At 42.0% G+C, this 22,642-nt stretch overlaps 1 protein-coding gene and 1 long non-coding RNA gene across 13 annotated transcripts in view; both read left to right on the top strand.

Annotated features, from left to right (window-relative positions):
• The first annotated feature begins 4,150 nt into the window (after positions 1 to 4,150).
• LOC129619453 (uncharacterized) lies at positions 4,151 to 13,767 on the top strand. Its single transcript, XR_008697883.1, has 3 exons — positions 4,151 to 4,290; positions 8,606 to 8,734; positions 12,783 to 13,767. It is a non-coding gene; the product is annotated as an uncharacterized LOC129619453 (long non-coding RNA).
• Positions 13,768 to 19,064: 5,297 nt separating this feature from the next.
• The window catches only part of REPS1 (RALBP1 associated Eps domain containing 1), a 90,367-nt gene continuing 86,789 nt past the window's right edge, over positions 19,065 to 22,642 (top strand). For 3 of the 12 annotated variants that reach the window (XM_055535755.1, XM_055535752.1, XM_055535753.1), the window contains exon 1: positions 19,333 to 20,025. In XM_055535755.1, coding sequence (XP_055391730.1) covers positions 19,873 to 20,025 — 153 coding nt within the window. In that variant the 5' untranslated portion in view covers positions 19,333 to 19,872. Of the gene's footprint in view, positions 19,230 to 19,332; positions 20,026 to 22,642 lie in introns of those variants that run through there. The other 9 variants (XM_055535757.1, XM_055535750.1, XM_055535762.1 and 6 more) reach the window with 7 other exon arrangements.

The following is a 22,642-nucleotide window of genomic DNA, read 5'->3' as shown; positions in this document are numbered from 1 at the left end:
TCATTTTATATTGGGGTATAGCCGATTAACAATGTTGTGATAGTTTCATAACAGGTGAACAGCGAAGGGACTCAGCCATACATATACATGCATCCATTCTCCCCTAAACCCTTCTCCCATCCACGCTGCCACATAACACTGAGCAGAGTTCTGTGAATGCATTTTTAATGAGATAAAGTGCAAGCAATCACAATAATGAAAATTTCACTGATATTGTCACTTATAACATGATGTGAACTTTTAAAATTATTGTTATTGTAGTATAGTTGATTTATATTAGTTTCAGGTGTACAACATAGTGATTCAGTATTTTATATATTATATTCTGCTTTAAGTTATTACAAAATGATGGGCTGTTTCCCTGTGCAGCACAGTATACCCTTATTGCTTATTTATTTATACATAGTAGAGTATCTGTCTTTCTCTGTTTGACTTATTTCACTGAGAATAATACCCTTTAGGTCCATCCAGGTTGCAAATGGCAGAATTTCATGCTTTTTTTGGCTGAGTAATATTCCATTGTGTAGTAGTTTAGTTGCTAAGTCGTGACCAACTCTTGTGACCTCACAGACTGTAGTCTGCCAGGCTCCTCTGTCCATGGGATTCTCCAGGTTGCAAATGGCAGAATTTCATGCTTCTTTTGGCTGAGTAATATTCCATTGTGTAGTAGTTTAGTTGCTAAGTCGTGACCAACTCTTGTGACCTCACAGACTGTAGTCTGCCAGGCTCCTCTGTCCATGGGATTCTCCAGGCAAGAATACTGGAGTGGGTTGCCAGTATTCTTGGCAATATTTGAATGACACTACCTATCAAACTCTGTTAGGGTAAAGAGTTTCTTTACCCCAACCTAAACCTCTCTTGTCCCTCTTCCCTTCCCTCTCCCCACTGGTAACCACTAATTTGTTCTCTATATCTGTGAACTTGTTTCTGGTTTGTTATATGTTTTAATTCGGAGAAGGCAATGGCAACCCATTGCCTTTGGTAGTCCATGGGGTTGTGAAGAGTTGAACATGACTGAGCAACTTCACTTTCACTTTTCACTTTCATGCACTGGAGAAGGAAATGGCAACCCACTCCAGTGTTCTTGCCTGGAGAATCCTAGGGACGGGGGAGCCTGGTGGGCTGCTGTCTATGGGGTCACATAGAGTCGGACACGACTGAAGCGACTTAGCAGCAGCAGAAGCATATATTTTAGTTGGATTTACTTTTTGCATTCAACATATAAGTCATAATGTAGAGTATCTGTCTTTCTCTGTTTGACTTATTTCACTGAGAATAATACCCTTTAGGTCCATCCAGGTTGCAAATGGCAGAATTTCATGCTTTTTTTGGCTGAGTAATATTCCATTGTGTAGATACACTACATCTTCTTTATCCATTCATCTATTGATGGACACTTAGGTTGCCTTGACATCTTGGCTAACATGATGTGAATTTTAAGTGTTATTAATAGCATATAAAATTATTTATAATAACTATCTGTTAGCCATCAGTTATTACTATTCATAATACATATTTTTAACTCCTCAGAGAAAGAGAGGAGAAATGTAGTTTGATGTTCAGTCAACATAAATTGAAAAGATATATCTATAAGAGTAAATCTTTAAAGTCTTTTTGGCAATTGTTCTATATGTTTAATTAGGAGATAAAATAATAAAAAATTGTAGGGAAAGCACATGTACTGTATTTTTTTTCTTTCTTGGTCTTAGCAGTATTGATTAAAATTAAATGGAATGTTCTAAATAAGTCATAAGCATTCTTTGATAAATGGCATTTTTTTCTAGAATTAATTCCAATCATTTCATTGATTTATAAGGAACTCAGTACATGGTTTTTATTGCCACAAATTTCCTTAAAATAGCTAATTAGCTCTGTGGGCTTATGAAGTCTGAGTTTGATAGGTAATGTCGTTCAAATATTTAGATTTTAATTTAAGAATTCAAACATCCAGATGTTTCTACATGGGTTTCTCTTTTAAATAGTTAGGGGACTTCAGGTGCTCCTCCAGCTATGACAAAATCCAGAAGAATGGTTAATAGCAACCAAGTATGTAATAGCCTCGCATGCTGCAGTCCCTGGGGTCGCAAAGAGTCTGTCACCACTTAGCGACTCAACCACCACAATGAATTAATAGGCTGCTCTTTACCCTAACAGAGCTTTTTGATCTGATATCTAGAATCATTTCTTCTGTTGGGGAAATACCTGCAATACAATACCTCAGCTGAGATTTTCTAAGTCCCTTATCGAACACTCTCTTTTCAGTACTTGGCAACGATCGAAAGCTTCTATTTGTAGTTGTTTTTCTGTCCCCCCATAAGTAGACAGGTTCTGATAACTTGCTAAATTCAGCCTTTATCTTCAACTATCAATTCAACTATTAATCCAATTATTATTTTCAAACTAATTCAAGGTAGAGAGACTTTACATGGGATAAGCAGCCATCACTGAGAAAATAAGAGGTGAGAAAGACCTACCATTAAGAATAATGGTCAGAGGGACTTTGCTGGTGGTCCAGTGGCTAAGACTCCATGCTCCCAATGCAGGGGGCCCAGGTTCATTTCCTGATCAGGGAACAAGATCCCACATGCCACAAGTAAGAGTTGATATGCTGCAACTAAAGATCCCACATGCCGCAATGAAGACCCAGCACAGCCAAATAAATAAATATTTTAAAAAATAATAATAATGGTCACAAAACTATGTTTCAAAGCTCCTACTTGTATTTGCACAGGTAAAACACTGCAATTTGGCGGTATCAGAAAGGCCACTTGCTTAACTGTAAGGCATCAACAATTGGCTTGTGATGATTCTTGTTTTCAGTTACTGTTAGTCTGCTTCTTAATTATCATAAATGTATTGTTAAGTATGTTTATGATGAGTGACTTTTAATTATATACATCATTATTAATATGTATCATTATATATTTGCATCAACTTTATTTCAGGCTAATAATTTTCTAATAAGCCTACTGCTAAATGACATGTACTTCTCAAAATATCCCAAGTTTGCTGTATGGTAACATTTAATTCATTATATGGTAGCCCAGCTGGTAAAGAATCCACCTGCAATGCAGGAGACCTGGGTTCAGTCACTGGGTTGGGAAGATCCCCTGGAGAAGGGAACAGCTACCCACTCCAGTATTCTGGCCTGGAGAATTCCATGGACAGAGGAGCCTGGCGGGCTACAGTCCATGGAGTCACAAAGAGTCAGACAGAACTGAGTGACTTTCACTACACTCCATGCACCCAGTGAATCTACACTATTTTAAAACTTTCATCACACTTGCCAAGTGTAGTAATTTACTGCATTATTTTATAATTTATATACTATTGTTTTAGGATATATAAATTATATACCTGTCTTTATTCCTTCAGTTGAAGCTCTGAGTGCCCAGTCGCATCTGACTCTTTTCTGACCTCATGGACTGTATGGTATCCAGTGAACCTGCCAGGTTCCTCTGTCCATGGAATTTTCCAGGCAAGAATATTATACTGGGTTGCCATTTCCTACTCTAGGGGATCTTCCCCACCCAGGAGAACTTGTGTCTCCTGCATCTCCTGCATTGGTAGGCAGATTCTTTACCACTGTGCCACTAAATGTTTCAAGCTAGATGTTTATTGTAGCTTTTTTATTCTCTCCAATTTTTTTTTAATAAAAAAAGTTGTTTTGGGGAATTCCCTGGTGGTCCAGTGGTTAGGATTCTGTGCTTCCATTGAAGGGAGCACAGGTTCAATCCCTGGTCCAGGAGCTAAGATCCTGCATGGTGCAGCCAAAAAATAAAAGTCTTTTTTTCTGGAAAAAAAATGGGTTCACTGAAGTTGGTGCACTCATTCAATAGTCATTAAAACATGAAAGAACACACTTTGGTGCTCAACAAGCTGTGGCTGGAATCCCACCTCTATTACTTCATGAGTGTGCTTGAGTTCCACCTCTCTAGGACTTCCATCCTTCATACATAAAATGGGAATAATAACCTTTCTTTATAGAATAATTATGAGGTTTACCTAGCCCAAAGCAATCATTCAATGAATGGTAATTATTATCCCTAGATACAGTGGGATTAAATGATGGAGCTTATCTTTCCAGGCTGTGGGAGGAACCTTGTCTAGGGTGAAGTCAGCCAGTCTCTTCTATAATTGATGAGTAGAATGTTTGTATTACAGCCTAGCTTCCAGATAACAGAGTGGGTGCCATGTCCCTTTTGCTGACTTGCATTTCGTAGAGACCCAGGAAGCTGAAGGAAACTGCCAGGCAGTACCAGCGGGAACTTCTGATCTTGCTCAGATATGGTAACTTAATTTTCTATCTAGCTATAAACAAGTTAATCTGCAATTTAACCTTGTGTGGGTGATGGGAACCCCCTGGGTCTACTTCCTATCAGTTGGTTAAGACGTTTCAGGACATGCAAAGGGTTCCTTTTAAGCCCTGTTAGGAAATGGCAACCCACTCCAGTGTTCTTGCCTGGAGAATCCCAGGGACAGGGGTGCCTGTTGGGCTGCTGTCTATGGGGTTTCACAGAGTTGGACACGACTGAAGCGACTTAGCAGCAGCAGCAGGTGCTCAAAGAGGACAAGTACGGATGTGTCTTCTGCTCACATGTCTGAGCTCTTACAGTCACCTGACACAGCACTTTATCCAGGGCCTGGTTTCAAGTTCTTTCCACCTTTAGAGCAGAGTACAAGCTCTTTTCTGAAATTGCCAGAAAGTTGCTATGGTTCAGGAAGCACATTCATGTGGTAAGTCAAAGGAACTTGACAGGAGGACCTTACAGGTAAGTTTAGCTGGAAACAGGGCCGTGGTAACAATAGCCTGGATTTTGTTCTAAGGCTCAGGGACAGGGTCTGGCTCTCCCCCTTCTGTTTGGTGAGATGAGGGAAGAACATAGCCTGATCAGGGCACCAGCCAAGGGGCAGGAGTTGACTAGGGTCCACGTAAGCCAGGAGACTGAGCAGGAGGAAGGAGCAGGAAGCAGGAGCAGGAAGACTGAGCTCTCCTGGAAGGAAGTTAAAGCCATGCACAATAACCAAATTCCAAAGAACCAGAAGTATTAGTAGCACCAAGTCTAGGGTCTAATATAAAGGTCAAGTTCAAAAAGAAAGGCAGAATATAAGCAAAGTGGAATCAAATGTAGTATGGAGTTGGATAATAGGAAAGAAATGAATGGTTTTTTCCTGAAATTTTTTCTAGAATATTAGTTGACATGGATATGCATGTGTGTGTGCTCAGTCACTTCAGTCATGTCCGACTCTTTGCGACCTCCATGGACTGTAGCCCATCAGGCTCCCCTGTCCATGAGTGGGTTGTCATTTCCTCCTCCATGGGATCTTCCTGACTCAGGGATCGAACCCGTGTCTCCTGAGACTCCTGCTTTGGCAGGTGGATTTTTTAATGTTGAGCCATTGGGGAAGCCCCAGTGACATGGATAGGTTTCATGTAATGGCTTGCCATGAGGACTGAAAAAGTGTCGGTGGCAAATGAGTGGGTGGGTGCACACAGGTTAGACCACCTAGAGGAGAGCAGACAGGTAACAGTGAGGTCAGTTATTATCATATTGTTAACTTTGCTGGTTCTGCCCTTAATTAAATATGGGGGGATTTCCCCTTCCCGCCTCTCGCCAACTAAGAGTAGAGCTTTTGCCCTTTTCTCTCAGAAGTATGGCTATTCGAGGTCTTGACAAGACTGGAGGCGGGTCCACTTGGGCAATGATACATGGAGCAAGCCCGAGTGGGCTCCGCTCTGCTGGGCAATACTGAGTGTGGACACAGAGAAAGCCTAGTTTGGTCCCTGTTCTTAGACAAGTGGCTTCTCCAGTGAAATCAGGGGCTCTGAGATTTACCATTACTGGGCCTTCAGACAATGTTCCTTGTGCTCACCCTGCTTCTCTTGAGCAGTGGCCTAAAGCCTTCTAGACTGCTTCTCCAGGATCAACCCCCAGCCTCTCAAGGGGCTTTCTGGTAATCCTCTCTTGTTGGAAAATCCCTCCTCACCTACTTCCCTTTTTTCTCAGAAGCATTATTTCCCTTCATGTTGCTTTCTTTTCCAGGGGCGCTTACACGATAGACCTTGATAGTTTAGAAGGTAATTTCCTCTTTAAAACGTGACAGCTTTGCTCTCCTTGGGAGTGAGGAGAGCTTAACTTCAAATCCTCTGAAACTGATGTGAGATTTATGCATTCCTTCTCTCCAGTGCAGACAAGCTGGGGAGAACACAGCGTTTCTAGTCAGCAGTTTGAAATGTCACAAGCTACTGCAAAATATTCACATGAAAGGGGATCAAAGGCCAGCAGAGAAGAACCAGACATCCTTGAACTAGAGACAAGGCCAACTTGGGACACAGAGGTGGTGGGTGGGGGTGGGGAGTTACATAGAGATAATATACAACACGAGAGATGGAAAAGAATTTGTTAGGTAGTATATGCTTGTCTCCTCCATTGGACTATAAATTTCTCAATGGCCATGATTGTGGTATTCAACTATCTGTTCTCAGCATTTAGGTGTAGAAGGCAATGGCACCCCACTCCAGTACTCTTGCCTGGAAAATCCCATGGATGGAGGAGCCTGGTAGGCTGCAGTCCATGGGGTCACTAAGAGTCGGACATGACTGAGCGACTTCATTTTCACTTTTCACTTTCATGCATTGGAGAAGGAAATGGCAACCCACTCCAGTGTTCTTGCCTGGAGAATCCCAGGGAAGGCGGTGTCTGGTGGGCTGCCATCTATGGGGTCGCACAGAGTCAGACACAACTGAAGTGACTTAGCAGCAGCAGGTGCTCAATAAATATTTGCTTGAAATGAACTAAACTTATCAAGCTATTTCCATGACAGGAATTTATAGGTGTGCGCAAAGTCCCCAAGATGTCTTAAAAGTCTTACATATCTTGAACAACTGGAACCTTTAGAGGGTTAGAGATGTATTGGAACATTCAATGAATGCGTATCAGTGAAGGCCCTGGGAAAATGAAAAGAAAGACAAATATAAAGGAAATAGGCAGAAAAGTATCTGGATGTCAAATGTAAAGTAAGTGGTAGTTCTCTTATTCCAAAGCTCATCACAACAAACAATGCCTTTAAAGTAACTCTAGTTGATCTAATTAGAGAAGATTTAAAAACATCATAAATTGTCTTATTTCCAAAATAAATCACCTTTTTCTCAAAATGATGAAGGCAACAAGACAGAAATTACAAAACAGAAATGTCAAGTAGATTCTGGGATCTGGCTGAAACAGAGAACCAGGCATCACTCTCCACTAAGGTTCAACCTGGTCAACACAAGGATTTGTACTGTGGGAATATTGTTGTTTTTCAAATATATTGTAGTAAAACCCTTGAGTTTTCCACTTAACAAATTTTCAAGTGTATGATATAGTATTGTTACATGTCCAGACTTTGTTGTACAGCAGAACACTGGAATTTGTACTCCAGAACACTGGAGTCTGTGTAACTCCTTTAAATTTTTCTCTCCTTTTTACCCCCACTATCTTTCACTTACCTTTGCCTTCAACATCACCTCTAGTTCCGTTCTTCAGTTTCTCATTTTCAAAGATGTAATTGGACATGACATTTCTTTCACCTTGTTAACTCTCACATGTTCTTTTCTAATCTATCAAATTATTCAGAGAACACCCTGCAGTTCTCTCCTGATGGAAGGGTCAACAGTAAAAGGTGACATTCAGCTTACTCCTCACCACTCCCTGTCTACAGAAGAAACTTTCCTGTATATTCTAAGGGTATTCTGTTCCTCTCTCTTAGACCATGCACCACCCTACAAAATTACTTGTTCATTCACAGTGAATGTCACCCTCTCTAGCTTCTTACCTCTTTAAAGGCAAGACATGTTTTCTTCAAATCCTCAAACTTAGTACAGTGCCTGCTGTGTATTTAATAACTGATGAATGAAGGTGAGGGGAGAGAGAGAAGATGGGAGAAAAGAGGAAAAGGAAGGAAGAAGGAGAAAAAAGTTAGTGAATTCATTTTGGAGAATTCTGTTCATAAAAGAGAAGAATAAGATATTAAAATTGTGGAAACCAATTATTCCTATGCACTTGTACAACAAAATCACTCTAATGACTCCTCAGTTTGATCACTTGAAATGACCTGGCTAATTGGAGAGCATATCTTGAGATATGGGCCAGATTTAAGCAACTATTTGTTTTTTAAAATTCTCCAATTTCTAAAAATATGACCATCAACAACAAACACTAGGCCAAACTAAACAAACAAAAGCAAATTTCATTTTGGTTATCAGGAAATTTTGGGGAAATTTCAGTTTTGATTCTTAGGGGAATTTATTTTTTTAAATTTCTTTTTGTACATATAGTGATCATCTTGATGATTGCCTTTCTAATAAATAACCCTTTGAAAATTATTCTCTTTGAGTTAATGAACTGGCTTATTAATTTAGTTTGGGAAAACAGTTTTCTGTTCTTAAATCAAAGTATTAATCCGGGAAACATGGGCATCGTGAATCCTGAGATCACTGAGACTGACTATCAGTGAGTTTATTGACCTCTTGTTGGATTAACCTTTATGAAATTTTATATGCTATAGAAAGTGGCATACAGTTAAATTTTATAGTTCTTACCTGAGATAAACTTATTTTGGCCAGGGGCAGCGGCTGGGAGGACCAACCCCACGTCCAAGGAGCAGTGGCTGGGTGGGTGCAGGAAGGCCTAGAGGAGCTATCCCACGTTGAAGGTCAGGAAGGGCGGCGGTGAGGAGATACCCCTCGTCCAAGGTAAGGAGCAGCGACTGCACTTTGCTGGAGCAGCCGTGAAGTGATACCCCACGCCCAAGGTAAGAGAAGCCCAAGTAAGATGGTAGGTGTTGCAAGAGGGCATCAGAGGGCAGACACACTGAAACCATACTCACAGGAAACTAGTCGATCTAATCACACTAGGACCACAGCCTTGTCTAACTCAGTGAAACTAAGCCATGCCCATGGGGCCACCCAAGACGGGCAGGTCATGGTGGAGAGGTCTGACAGAATGTGGTCCACTGGAGAAGGGAATGGCAAACCACTTCAGTATTCTTGCCTTGAGAACCCCATGAACAGTATGAAAAGGCAAAATGATAGGATACTGAAAGAGAAACTCCCCAGGTCAGTAGGTGCCCAATATGCTACTGGAGATCAGTGGAGAAATAACTCCAGAAAGAATTAAGGGATGGAGCCAAAGCAAAAAGAATACCCAGCTGTGGATGTGACTGGTGATAGAAGCAAGGTCCGATGCTGTAAAGAGCAATATTGCATAGGAACCTGGAATGTCAGGTCCATGAATCAAGGCAAATTGGAAGTGGTCAAACAAGAGACGGCAAGAGTGAATGTCGACATTCTAGGATTCAGCGAACTCAAATGGACTGGAATGGGTGAATTTAACTCAGATGACCATTATATCTACTACTGCGGACAGGAATCTCTCAGAAGAAATGGAGTAGCCATCATGGTCAACAAAGAGTCCGTAATGAAGTACTTGGATGCAATCTCAAAAACGACAGAATGATCTCTGTTCGTTTCCAAGGCAAACCATTCAATATCACAGTAATCCAAGTCCATGCCCCAACCAGTAATGCTGAAAACCTGAAGTTGAACGGTTCTATGAAGACCTACAAGACCTTTTAGAACTAACACCCAAAAAAGATGTCCTTTTCATGATAGGGGACTGGAATGCAAAAGTAGGAAGTCAAGAAACACCTGGAGTAACAGGCAAATTTGGCCTTGGAATACGGAATGAAGCAGGGCAAAGACTAATAGAGCTTTGCCAAGAAAATGCACTGGTCATAGCAAACACCCTCTTCCAACAACACAAAAGAAGACTCTACACATAGACATCACCAGATGGTCAACACCAAAATCAGATTGATTATGTTCTTTGCAGCCAAAGATGGAGAAGCTCTATACAGTCAACAAAAACAAGACTGGGAGCTGACTGTGGCTCAGATTATGAACTCCTTATTGCCAAATTCAGACTTAAATTGAAGAAAGTAGGGAAAACCACTAGATCATTCAGGTATGACCTAAATCAAATCCCTTATGATTATACAGTGGAAGTGAGAAATAGATTCAAGGGCCTAGATCTGACAGATAGAGTGCCTGATGAACTATGGAATGAGGTTCGTGACATTGTACAGGAGACAGGGATCAAGACCATCTCCATGAAAAAGAAATGCAAAAAAGCAAAATGGCTGTCTGGGGAGGCCTTACCAATAGCTGTGAAAAGAAGAGAAGTGAAAAGCAAAGGAGAAAAAGAAAGATATAAGCATCTGAATGCAGAGTTCCAAAGAATAGCAAGAAGAGATAAGAAAGCCTTCCTCAGCGATCAATGCAAAGAAATAGAGGAAAACAACAGAATGGGAAAGACTAGAGATCTCTTCAAGAAAATTAGAGATACCAAGGGAACATTTCATGTAAAGATGGGCTCGATAAAGGACAGAAATGGTATGGACCTAACAGAAGCAGAAGATATTAAGAAGAGGTGGCAAGAATACACAGAAGAACTGTACAAAAAAGATCTTCATGACCCAGATAATCACGATGGTGTGATCACTGACCTAGAGCCAGACATCCTGGAATGTGAAGTCAAGTGGGCCTTAGAAAGCATCACTACGAACAAAGCTAGTGGAGGTGATGGAATTCCAGTTGAGCTATTTCAAATCCTGAAGGATGATGCTGTGAAAGTGCTGCACTCAATATGCCAGTGAATTTGGAAAACTCAGCATGGCCACAGGACTGGAAAAGGTCAGTTTTCATTCCAATCCCAAAGAAAGGCAATGCCAAAGGATGCTCAAACTACGGCACAATTGCACTCATCTCACACGCTAGTAAAGTAATGCTTAAAATTCTCCAAGCCAGGCTTCAGCAGTACGTGAACCGTGAACTTCCAGATGTTCAAGCTGGTTTTAGAAAAGGCAGAGGAACCAGAGATCAAATTGCCAACATCCACTGGATCATGGACAAAGCAAGAGAGTTCCAGAAAAACATCTATTTCTGCTTTATTGACTATGCCAAAGCCTTTGACTATGTGGATCACAATAAACTGTGTGAAATTCTGAAAGAGATAGGAATACCAGACCACCTGACCTGCCTCTTGAGAAATCTGTATGCAGGTCAGGAAGCAACAGTTAGAACAGGACATGGAACAACAGACTGGTTCCAAATAGGAAAAGGAGTACGTCAAGGCTGTATATTGTCACCCTGCTTATTTAACTTATATGCAGAGTACATCATGAGAAACGCTGGGCTGGAAGAAGTACAAGCTGGAATCAAGATTGCCTGGAGAAATATCAATAACCTCAGATATGCAGATGACACCACCCTTATGGCAGAAAGTGAAGAGGAACTAAAAAGCCTCTTGATGAAAGTGAAAGAGGAGAGTGAAAAAGTTGGCTTAAAGCTCAACATTCAGAAAACTAAGGTCATGGCATCTGGTCCCATCACTTCATGGAAAATAGATGGGGAAACAGTGTCAGACTTTATTTTTCTGGGCTCCAAAGTCACTGCAGATGGTGACTGCAGCCATGAAATTAAAAGACGCTTACTCCTTGGAAGGAAAGTTATGACCAACCTAGATAGCATATTCAAAAGCAGAGACATTATTTTGCCAACAAGGGTCCGTCTAGTCAAGGCTATGGTTTTTCCTGTGGTCATGTATGGATGTGAGAGTTGGACTGTGAAGAAGGCTGAGCGCCGAAGAATTGATGTTTTTGAACTGTGGTGTTGGAGAAGACTCTTGAGAGTCCCTTGGACTGCAAGGAGATCCAACCAGTCCATTCTGAAGGAGATCAGCCCTGGGATTTCTTTGGAAGGAATGATGCTAAAGCTGAAACTCCAGTACTTTGGCCACCTCATGCGAAGAGTTGACTCATTGGAAAAGACTCTGATGCTGGGAGGGATTGGGGGCGGGAGGAGACAAGGACAACAGAGGATGAGGTGGCTGGATGGCATCACTGACTCGATGGACATGAGTTTGGGTAAACTCCAGGAGTCGGGGATGGACAGGGAGGCCTGGTGTGCTGCGATTCATGGGGTTGCAAAGAGTCGGACACAACTGAGCAACTGAACTGAACTGAAGCAGTAAATTTTCACAATGACAAAAGTAAAACCTTTAAGGCACTATAAATCTATTTTTTAAAATAATCCAAGAAAGTAATTAAATTTATCTTCTGTTTTGAAACTTAATTAGGTTCTGTGTTTAAAATAGTTACAAAAGGCATATTAAAAAATATGGATGCCAATTTAAAAATCTTAATGCAATGGATAAATTTTTGAGGAAAAAAAGTTATTCAACAAGAGAAAGAAAACCTGAATAGGTCAGTTAGCTAGGCAGAAACTAATAAAGTTGCCAAAGAACCACCACTTCAAAGTATCAGATGGATTTATAGGTGAATCATTCCCATGGTAAATAGAAAGAGACTATCCAGTTAATTTGGAGACATGATCTCGATAGGAACGTGGCAATAGTACCAAACCAGAAACAGAAAGATGTGATATTGATTGAGCGACAGAGAAATCCAATCTAAAGTCAAGTCCCTGACTAGTTGTTTTCATTTTTTTTCATTTATAACACATATGGTTTAAAAAGGCAAGTCATTTTATGTGACTTATTCATTATAATGAGAAACAGTGGATCATTTCATCAAAAGGTGGGATATAATTTTCATTTTATTAAATCTGCATTTGCTTCATGACTCACCTATAATCAATATATATAAAAAATATATAAAATTCTGTTGCATTATTTGTGCCTTGATCTCTTTGAATGCATGCTCTTTAAATGCTCTCTCTAAAGACTCAGCCACTGTGCTGTAAGAAGTCCAGGCAGATGGTGATGCCATGACATGCTCCAGGAGATAGCCCTAGATGAATTCCCAGACAACAGTCAGCGTTAATTGCTACCCACATGAGTGAATCATCTTGGACATCCAGCCCTGTCAAGCCTTCAGATGACCACAGGATAAGATACAACAAAAGATATCTGCCTCGCTGAGCCCTTCCCCAACCCCTGACCCACAAAATCATGTTTTCTGGCTCTCAATTTGGGGATAATATATTATGCAGCAGTAGAAAACCAAACCAAACCTGCCTAGGCCCAATTCTCAGTTCTACGAAGCACCCCCCAGCCCAAGTTCCCACATGGACCAATGGAGCTACTAATGAAAGTGTTGGTGGACTACAGAATTTACCAAGTGCTGAGACTGAATGATTAGAAATTAAAGATTTACAAGTGATTTTATGATACCAGCCTGGTGCCCCAACAGGCCAGACTAACTCTGAGGATACCTCACATAGACTTTGGGACCAGGCCACACCAGCCACTTTGCAGTGGAACCAGAGGATGGGACAAGGACTCCTGCCTGTGGATTTGAGGCCCCTTCTCTCTCACAGTCAAGAAATTGTGTCAGCTGATCTCCATCTTCTGCCCTCTAATAACCCCATGGCATATGGGAGGAAAACAGAGAAAAGAGGAAGAAATATGACAGGCCGAGCATTTACATGAAAGAGACCGAATGACTTAAATGATTACACTTAAACAGGGAGATTCTGAGGTTTGACTGACAAAATTAAGTTCAACCCCATGCTGCTGCTAAGGAAGATTATACATACTAGAGAAAATTTAAAAGCCACATATAGTGTTTAAAGTGTTTGATCCCACTACACTTATGTGATCATTGAAATAAAAGGTAAGTAGATTTTAAGCACTAGATGCTTACTGGCTATAACACGTGTTGTATGTATCCAAAGCACTAGACACATGTTTTTCTTTGTCCAGAGGGTTTATAGTATAGTAAAAACTTAAAGACTAGGAGGAAATGGATTTTACAGCTAATAATCAAATGTTGTAAATTATTATTATATCTTAATAAAGAATATCCCTGATTGTTTGAATTATTTGAATAAATAACAGGAACAAATATAAGCAAACAGATCTTGACCATGTTTGTCCTTGATAATAGCTGCCAGTAGTTAAACATCAGTTGATAACAAACTTTTATATTCATTCTTGTTCTTATACTGGCCAAATAAAGCATCCCATTTCACAGAAGACACTGTGACTGACAGACATTAAACTTGCCCTAGGGTGGGCTGCCGTCTATGGGGTCACACAGAGTCGGACACGACTGAAGCAACTTAGCAGCAGCAGCAGCAGCAGCAGGGACTTCCCTGGTGATCCATTGGTTAAGGCTCTGCCGCTCTTCCAAGGCAGGGGTGGTGGGTTCGATCCCTGGTTGAGGAATTAAGATCCCACGTGCTGTGCAACTTGACTAAAAAATAAACACAGGGAAATAGTGAAGGATAGGGAAGCCTGGCAAGGTGCAGTCCACGTGGTCACAGTGAGTCAGACACAACTGAGCAACTGAACAGCAATTGCCAGAATCAGACTTCAAAGCTATTTTACCTCAATCTAGTATTATCTGTTTTCATTACTTGGTACCTTCCTATTACTGTAGCCAGTAAGATTTATATTCATTTTCACTTTACACATTTTTAGCTTTTAAGATTGTGCAGAGATAACCTTTAAGTACCTTTGTACAATAGCAAAGTGTTAAAATGGAAAAACACTTCACAAAGCAAAAAACCTCTAGCTCTTAGGCCCCATTAAAGGTTATGGAATCCATAATACTGTTAACATATTTTCATGGTAGGGTGATGGATATTAACAGATACTAATGAAGATTATAGATATAGAATTAAGGACAGATTGTTTTATTTTTGTTAAATTACTAGTTTAAAAAGTTGCAGTTTTTGGAGATGGCCCTGCCCAAGTCTAAGCTTTTGCTTTAGAAAACACTATTACTAATAAGCAACATACAGTTAGAATTTTTTGCAACTACCTCTGCATGCTTCAGTATTTTAAAGAAGAGGGAAACCATTCTGACTCTTCCCTGGCTAAAAATTCAGAATATTGAATACACGCTAAATTGAGAAGGTTTACAAAGGATACCTATGGGGACAACTGCCTTGTATAAGTAAGTAATAAATATTTATTGGTTTGGTTTTTATTTGGATTTTTAGTTTTTATCTTTATTTGCTTTTCCAATTTTCATTAATCTCTCCTGAGAATTTTGTTTATATAAAGAGTTGATTTAGTTTTGCTGTGTCAACAATTTTATATAGACGTTTTTGCCTCTGTTCCTGGTGAATTTGATGCTTCTCTGAGATTTTACATTTATCTGGTGTTTTCTATCTCATTATTAAACCTCAACTGCAACATCTAAAAAAATTGATCATTTTATGATTCTCTCCTATTAAGTAATGAAAATAGATCCCATTGGTAAGACAGTATAAGATTGCCTCATGTGGTTTCTGGAGGATATAGTTGTGGTTTTTTAAGTTAACCTGATTATATATCATTTATATTGATGACTCTGAAAGAAAAAAAAAGGAAATGGCAACCTACACCAGTATTCTTTGGAAAATCCAATGGACAGAGGAGCCTGGCAGGCTACAGTTCATGGGGTCAAAAGAGTCAGATATAACTGAGCAACTGAGCACACCAAAAGAAGAAATCAGTAAGATTCATGTTGTTTGGAGAAAAGTGACAACTCCTTTACAAGTACAAGCTATAGTTCAGTGAAAATGACCTGTTACATACAAAAGATATGACAAAGAAGTAGGCACACGATATTAAATATATGATGGAATATATGTTGCAGTAATAATATATAGTGTAATAAATAATGCATCCATTGATTTTAAATTATATATTTGTAATGTGTATATATAGCATAATGTATATAAAATATAATGTATATATATTTATATATTATATAAAAATACATCCTTTTACTTGATATTTTGTGTGTGTGTGTGTGTGTGTGAATTTTAAGTAAACAATGCTAAGAAAGATATTCATCCAAATGTTAACAGAGGTTGTCTGTTGATGGGAGGATTTCAGGTAATTTTTTTTCTTTGTTCTTTTCTGAGTTTTTACCATGAGTGTATATATTTTTACAAAAATAATTGGGTTTTCAAAAATTATTAAAAAAACAGAAACTTCTAATTACAGGAAAGAAACTATCTTCCATTCCGATCACTACATCAACCAATTGAACAAGAAGCACACATCAATATCCTGTGTGCCCAACCCATAGACATGATGGTATTTCTTGCGACTAAGTCTTTCCTCATGAGTTCACCAGCTGATTTAACAGCCACTTTTCTTAGCAGTTTGTCATTAGCATGTTCTTAGTTGCCATAGAAAGGAAAATTATCTTTCTGTTTTCCTAATTAGATTATGTAAGATTTAATCCAATTATGAAAAAAGTGAAAGTTAGTCACACAGTCATGTCCAACTCTTTGTGATCCCATGGACTGTAGCCTGCCAGGCTTCTCTGTCCATGGAATTCTCCAAGCAAGAGTACTGGAGTGGGTTGCCATTTCCTTCTCCAGGGGATATTCCCGACCCATGGATTGAACCCGGGTCTCCCGCATTGCAGGCAGATTTTTTACCAACAGAGCTACTAGGGAAACCCCGATCATAACAGTTACAATATTAAGTGCAACAGGTTGGTAAGCACTAAGTCAGTCACTTAATAGGAACAGAAGTATCGGGGTAGTTGAACTGGTTCAGTTGCCTTACAGTATGTTGATTCTTTTGTTCCCTACTGATCTATTGACACAAGGAGCCTCAAGTGACAGAACACCATTTGTGGCATACAGTTTAATGGGACTAATAACAGGCCTCCGAGTGGAAACAGTCCTGTGTCAGAACCAGGACTTTTGCATGCTCAAAATCTAAGGTTGAGGGGATGGGAAACTCCCCCGAGTGGGTCCCTGAGGGCAAAGATAAGTGCAGCCAGTTTTGCTTCTATCCCTTGGTTCTCTGTCCCATATAGTCTACCTATTGGAGACAGAGGAACATACAAGATGGCTAATTTAGGGTGCTACTGCATCCTAGAGTATGGAGTCCTGTCTTCACAGAACATTATTTCCATGCTGACGTATCAGCTGTACTTTCAAAAGGCTATTCTATATTCTCTGCGTCACTAGCTCAGAATATATTGATCTTACCTGAAGACCAGTATCTTTAAATTTGTAGCTATACACTATACACCAGCTGTTTTAAAACAGAATTCTTGTGATGTCCCTTTTTAAAACTGATATACCTAGACATGTATAGAAAAGAATTAGACTTGGCCTCAAAGGGTCTGTATGTTATTTTTTTTCCCCATTTGTACCTTAAAATATAAATTTAAGTAACAGATATAAAGAAAAATCCTTGCATTTGTGAAACTGTCAAACCCTCCAACACCAGGCCAACCCAGTATCTGGCTGGGGCTGGTAAAGGTCTCCCCTTCGTGCAAGGCTTTCTGGTTTTTTGAGTGTGTATGTGTGTGTTTGGAGGAACTTTTACACAGATACAGTGCTTCTTACAAGTATTGATGTTCAGGACTCCCCTCACCACCATAAAAAAGATTGTATGTCAGATATATCTCAATTCTCAGAATGTAAACAAAAATATATGTTAATGTCAGGGAGTGAAAAGTGCTACAAAGAAAAATAATTCGGATCAGGGGATAGAGAGTGGTGGTGGGGCTATTTTATTTTTATTAATGGCTGTGCTGGGTCTTCCTTGCTGTATGTGGGCTTCTCTTGTTGTAGAGGACTGGCCTCTAGGCTTCAGCAATTGTGGTGCAGGGGCTTAGTTGCTCCTCTGCAAGTGGAATCTTCCTTGAGCATGTGGAATCATCCTTGACCATGGAACAAACCCCTGTCCCCTGCACTGGCAGGCAGATTCTTAACCATTGGAGTGGTGGGGGCTATTTCAGATCAGGTGTTGAGGGAGGTCTCTCTCTGAGGAGGTGATGCCTGTACAGGGACCTGAGGTGTGAGAGAACAAGTCTCGCAAAGGCTTATGGGGGTGGTGGGAGCAAAGGCCCTGGGGCAGCAAAGAGCTTCAGGGTCTAGGAAAGGTGTGGAGAAAAAGAAGCTGAAGATGATCCTGAGCCAATTCCTATCTCATATGCTCCTCTCTTTTACACCTTTGGAAGACAGGACATCTGTGGGTCTCCGATCACCTCTGGTAGGTGTCCTGTAAGGGCATGTGAGGTATTGCTGTGACAGATTTAAAGTTTTAGAAAGAGAGAAACTTGAATTTAATGTCATGTTGTGCTAGTATTCAAATATGGCCCCACAATCCCTCTTTGGTTTTTGTTTTTTAAAGAAAGGTAATGCAATGCCTACAATTGTGTGTATTTTAACATTCCATTAAAGCCTGGAGTAAAATGAATAAATATTGACACTAAGTGCCATATATAAAGACTATAAATAGCCTCATGTGAGTTGAGTTGAGATTTTGCCTCCAAATGAGGTAGGGCAGGTTTTGCAGACAAAGTGTTAAAAACAAAACAAACCCTTGGGGTTTTCAGTGCCTTTGAATTTTGGAATTCCAGATAGAGGATTGTAAACCTGTAACACTTTCCTTTCATGGGTCATCTGTAAGGTCAGCACTTTGCAGAGTAACCCGTAGCAGACGAAATAAAAACCCAAACTGAAAAGTCTAATTCTACCCTAGCTGCTGTTTTTGAACTATTTCCTATTTGTTAAGGATAAACTATTGTGATATTCTATTTGAGACATCTCAAGAAGTATCTCCCAGATAGGTGTAGAATACAACAGTGCAAACACATCATCTTCCATAAAGGAGGAAATTAGGGGTCGCCAGAGCGAGCCCCTGTGGTGGGCCCAGAGTCTAAACAGGTTTATAGAGCTGATGGTATATATTAATGGTACTAAGCTCCTGATGACCAGAACCACCTTGTATAACGAGGTGAAGTTTGCCAGCTGTTCCCTCTATTCAGCAATTTTGTTTCTCAGGTAAACACGGTTTGGAGCTAGTGTCTCAATGGCTAGTGTCTATACGATGAGAGTTCTCAGATGGGTTGGTTGCACGTTCATAGCCCTTCAGAGCACATAGAAATACTTTATTGATCCTCAGTAACATCTGACCTCAAAGCAGTACAACGCATACAGTAGTAAGAACCTGAACAATGTTCCCCTTTCACTCAATGTTTATTAACCATTCGGTGCCAGAAGCTTTGTGATAATCCAAACTGCAGCCCGTATCTAAGTTCTCCTGGTATGAATGAGCTGCGTGCTTTCCCCACTGGTCGCTGCTCCCAGGGGTCCCAGCTTTGCCTGCCCAACGCGGAGGGCGGTTCGACCCTCTGCCGCGGAGCTCCGGCCACCAGGGGGCGCTGCGGCCCCCTCTCCCGGGAGCGGCCGAGCCAGCCCGGTGGGTGTTTCTCTCTCCCTCTCGCGCTCTCTCCTCCCGGCCTCACATCCGGGTCTGGAGCGCGGCCGCCGCTGTCAGTGTTGCTGCGGTCGCGTCGGGGGCCGGGCCGGGGCGCAGTAAATGGCGGCGGAGGGAGGCGGAGCGGCGGCCGCGCTCAGCCCTGAACCCCCGAAACTTTAGACTAGAAGCCCCACAACTTTTCCGCGAAGTGCTGCCGCTGTGGGGGCGTGGACGGAAGGGGAAGGCAAGGCGGGAAGTCTTGGGGGAAGCGGCAGGGAGCCGGAGAGACTCGAACCCGCGGCGGAGGCGGTGGCGGAGTCCGCCCCAGCCTCGCACCGCCGCGGCCCCCGCCTCCTTCCCCGTGTTCTTCCCGCGGCCGCCGAGGCGGAGCCGGAGCCGCGCGCTGCGCGGGGCCTCGTAGGCGGCGGCGCGCCGAGCCCAGCCGGGCTCCCTCCCCGCGACCTCCGGGCCCTGTAGCTCCGACGCCCCCCGCGCGCGTGAGGCCGGGGCTCCCCGCCGCTTCGGGGAGGGGGGCGAGGAGGAGAAGGAGGCCGGGCGGCGCGCAGTCCCCACCGTCCTGGGGTCGCGGGGCCGAGCCCCTGGTGTTGCATGCGGGGCGGGGTGGCCGTGAGCGGAGGCGAAGATGGAAGGTTTAACGCTGAGCGATGCGGAGCAGAAATACTACTCGGATCTCTTCTCCTACTGCGACATCGAGAGCACCAAGAAGGTGTCGGCCAACGGGCGAGTGCTGGAGCTGTTTCGGGCCGCGCAGCTGCCCAACGACGTGGTCCTCCAGGTAACGCCGCTGCGTTCGGGGGTCGGCCGGCCGCCGAGGGGTCGCTTCCCGGCGGCTTGGGCCTCTAACCGCCTGCTTCCGCGGGGTGGGAGTGGGCGCCGTTTCCCGAAGGGCCGGCGGTGGGCAGATTCCCTGGACTCCTCCGCTGCGGGCCGGGGCCGCAGGTGCCCGGGCAGCCGGGACTCGCGAGGGGGAGGGGGTCGCTCTTCGAGGACAAAAGTCAGGCAGAGATACTGTGGGGGTTGGGGAGGGGGTGGTGGTCTCTGTGTTATCTCTGGAGAGCGTAAGCCCTGTATCTCTCGGCTGCCCCGCAGAATCTGGATTTTTCAACCCTGAAAGAGCAACTTCAGATGAAAGATCTGGGATTGTTACCATGCTTTTGAATCCTTGGTCTTGGGATCTACTTTTCTTCTTCTTAAGGAAGCTGAATTCTCAAGGAGATTAAAAAATTTGAACTTTTAAGTAATAGTTTGCAAGTAGGTATGAAAAGAGCTTTAACTATAGGATGCGTGGCTGGTGTAAACTGGATCGTTTTTCCGTTGGCCTTCGATAGCATTTGGTGGAACTGGTGGATTGGGTTGGTAGATAAGTATTGAGCAACTTCAAGTCAAAGGTGCGTATTTGCCTCAGTGCCCTAGAGGACCGAGGAGAGTTAAGTTTTAAGCTTTCTCCGTCTTATCTAATGTATGTGGTGAGCATTGATGTTACTCTGGGTCTCATGAGTCATAGCTGCTAGTAAGATTTTGTCTAAACAGCGTATCAGGAACAGGTTTTAAGCTTTCCTCTCTATGATGATCCAAGCCAGTTATCCAGATCTCCAAAACTTACGGCCATGTGCATAGGTATGATGTAGTATATTGCAGAGAGCCCTGAATCAGGAGTTTTCAGGCCTGGACCCTTGACCCCCACTCTGTTAACCCGCAGGGTGACTTTGGGCCGGGCGCTTTAAACTCTTTAAGCCTAAGTGTGCTTAGAATGAGGGTCAAGTTCCTTCTGAGGAACCTTCTGGGAAATATAAAAATGTCCACACACGCCTCTCTTTTAGAAGTTATCTGTGCGTTAATTGTGACTAAGTTGAACCAGTTCTTTTCGCATAATCTGGTTTATGTTGCTTTTTAAAAATTTTGGGAGGAAAATTGGGCGTCTTATACACCAGCAGCTGGGAGTCTCATATTCATTCTGCTGAAGAGACAAAGTAAATATTTTAGGCTCTGCTGGCCACATACAGTCTCTGTATGTATATTCTTTGTTTTTGTTCTTGCAGTCTTTTAAAAATGTAAAAATCATTTTTAGCTCAGGGGCATACAAAACAGGGCCTCTAACTGCTGACCCCTACTGTGTGGGTACTGTATGTTCCCCGTATGGCTTTGGAGTTAGACTTACAGGAATATACTCACTAATGATTTTGCTCTTTTTGTAGAAATACGTTCAAGACATTAGAAAACTAAAACTAAGGGGGAACCTCCCATTTTCTGTTTGGTTTCTCTCTTTGGGGTAGGGCAAGCTGAAATCGACTGACATTCATATTTTTAAGGGTGCATGAAGACTTTAGGACATTATATTATTTAGGATACAAATTAGGCTTAATTAACCTTTGCTTCAAACATGTTTAACCCAGTCCAACTTATTTTCATGTCATGCTCGATTTTATTTACACTCAAAAATAAATTCCTATTACCTTTTTTAAAGAGAACTTAAATAGCATAAATATTCAGGATTCAGTTATATTAATAAGCTGGAAACTGTAGGAACTCTCTAAAGCACAATTCTTATAGTTTTCTGGGTAGCTTGAAGGCAATCTACTTAAAAAATTGGCCTAGGAGATAAAATGTGGAACAAAAGAGGAATGTGGACTCAATTCCCTGATGGAAGCTTAGGATTGTCGGAAAACAGTCCTCCCTTGCTTCCTAAGTTGAAAACATTTGAAGCAACTCACATACAAATTAGCACTGGGCTAGGTGTTGCAGGGCATCACAGCAGGAGTAAGAAGTTCTCAAGGACCTTGTAAGCTCCAGAAATAAGCATGTAACAAAGCAGTGTGAATGTCATGAGATGGATAAAGGAGGGTATGACCAAGAAAGGCCTCTTCACTTAATTCAGATGGACCTTAACAGTAGTGTGGAGGGATGAAGAGGATTTCCAGGCGGTAAAACATGGCCAGAGGTAGAAAGTGTGGGAAGGACCCTTTGCAAGGACTAGCAGATAGTCAGATTTTGCCAAAGCTGTAGTATGTTTTGGAGATGCTGGCACTTAGAGACCACATTGGGAAAGATTCTGAAGAACAGGCCAATTTCATATTTCAGGAGGCAGTGGAGACTCACTGATAGTTTTTGACTTCGAGTGAGATAGAGATCAGAGGCTAGGGAAAGAGGCTCGAGCAGTGGTTCAGAATAGATGCTAGATACAGAGCACCCAAACCAGGGTGACAGCAGTAGAGCAGAAAAGGAGGGGCTGGATGAACAGGTCTGTGTTATTGAAGGGCGGTTGGGTAGCCACAGTGTGAGGTGTTTGTGGGAGAATGTTTGAGACTGGGTGGAGAGCTTTGAACTAATTGTGAAGGTGGCAGGGAGTTACAGATTTAAGAGAACTGACTCATAAAAGCTGTGCTTTAGGAGGC

The sequence above is a fragment of the Bubalus kerabau genome, chromosome 9, assembly GCF_029407905.1.
Source record: "Bubalus kerabau isolate K-KA32 ecotype Philippines breed swamp buffalo chromosome 9, PCC_UOA_SB_1v2, whole genome shotgun sequence".
Lineage (NCBI taxonomy): Eukaryota > Metazoa > Chordata > Mammalia > Artiodactyla > Bovidae > Bubalus > Bubalus kerabau.
This window is presented reverse-complemented; position numbering and strand designations above follow the sequence as displayed.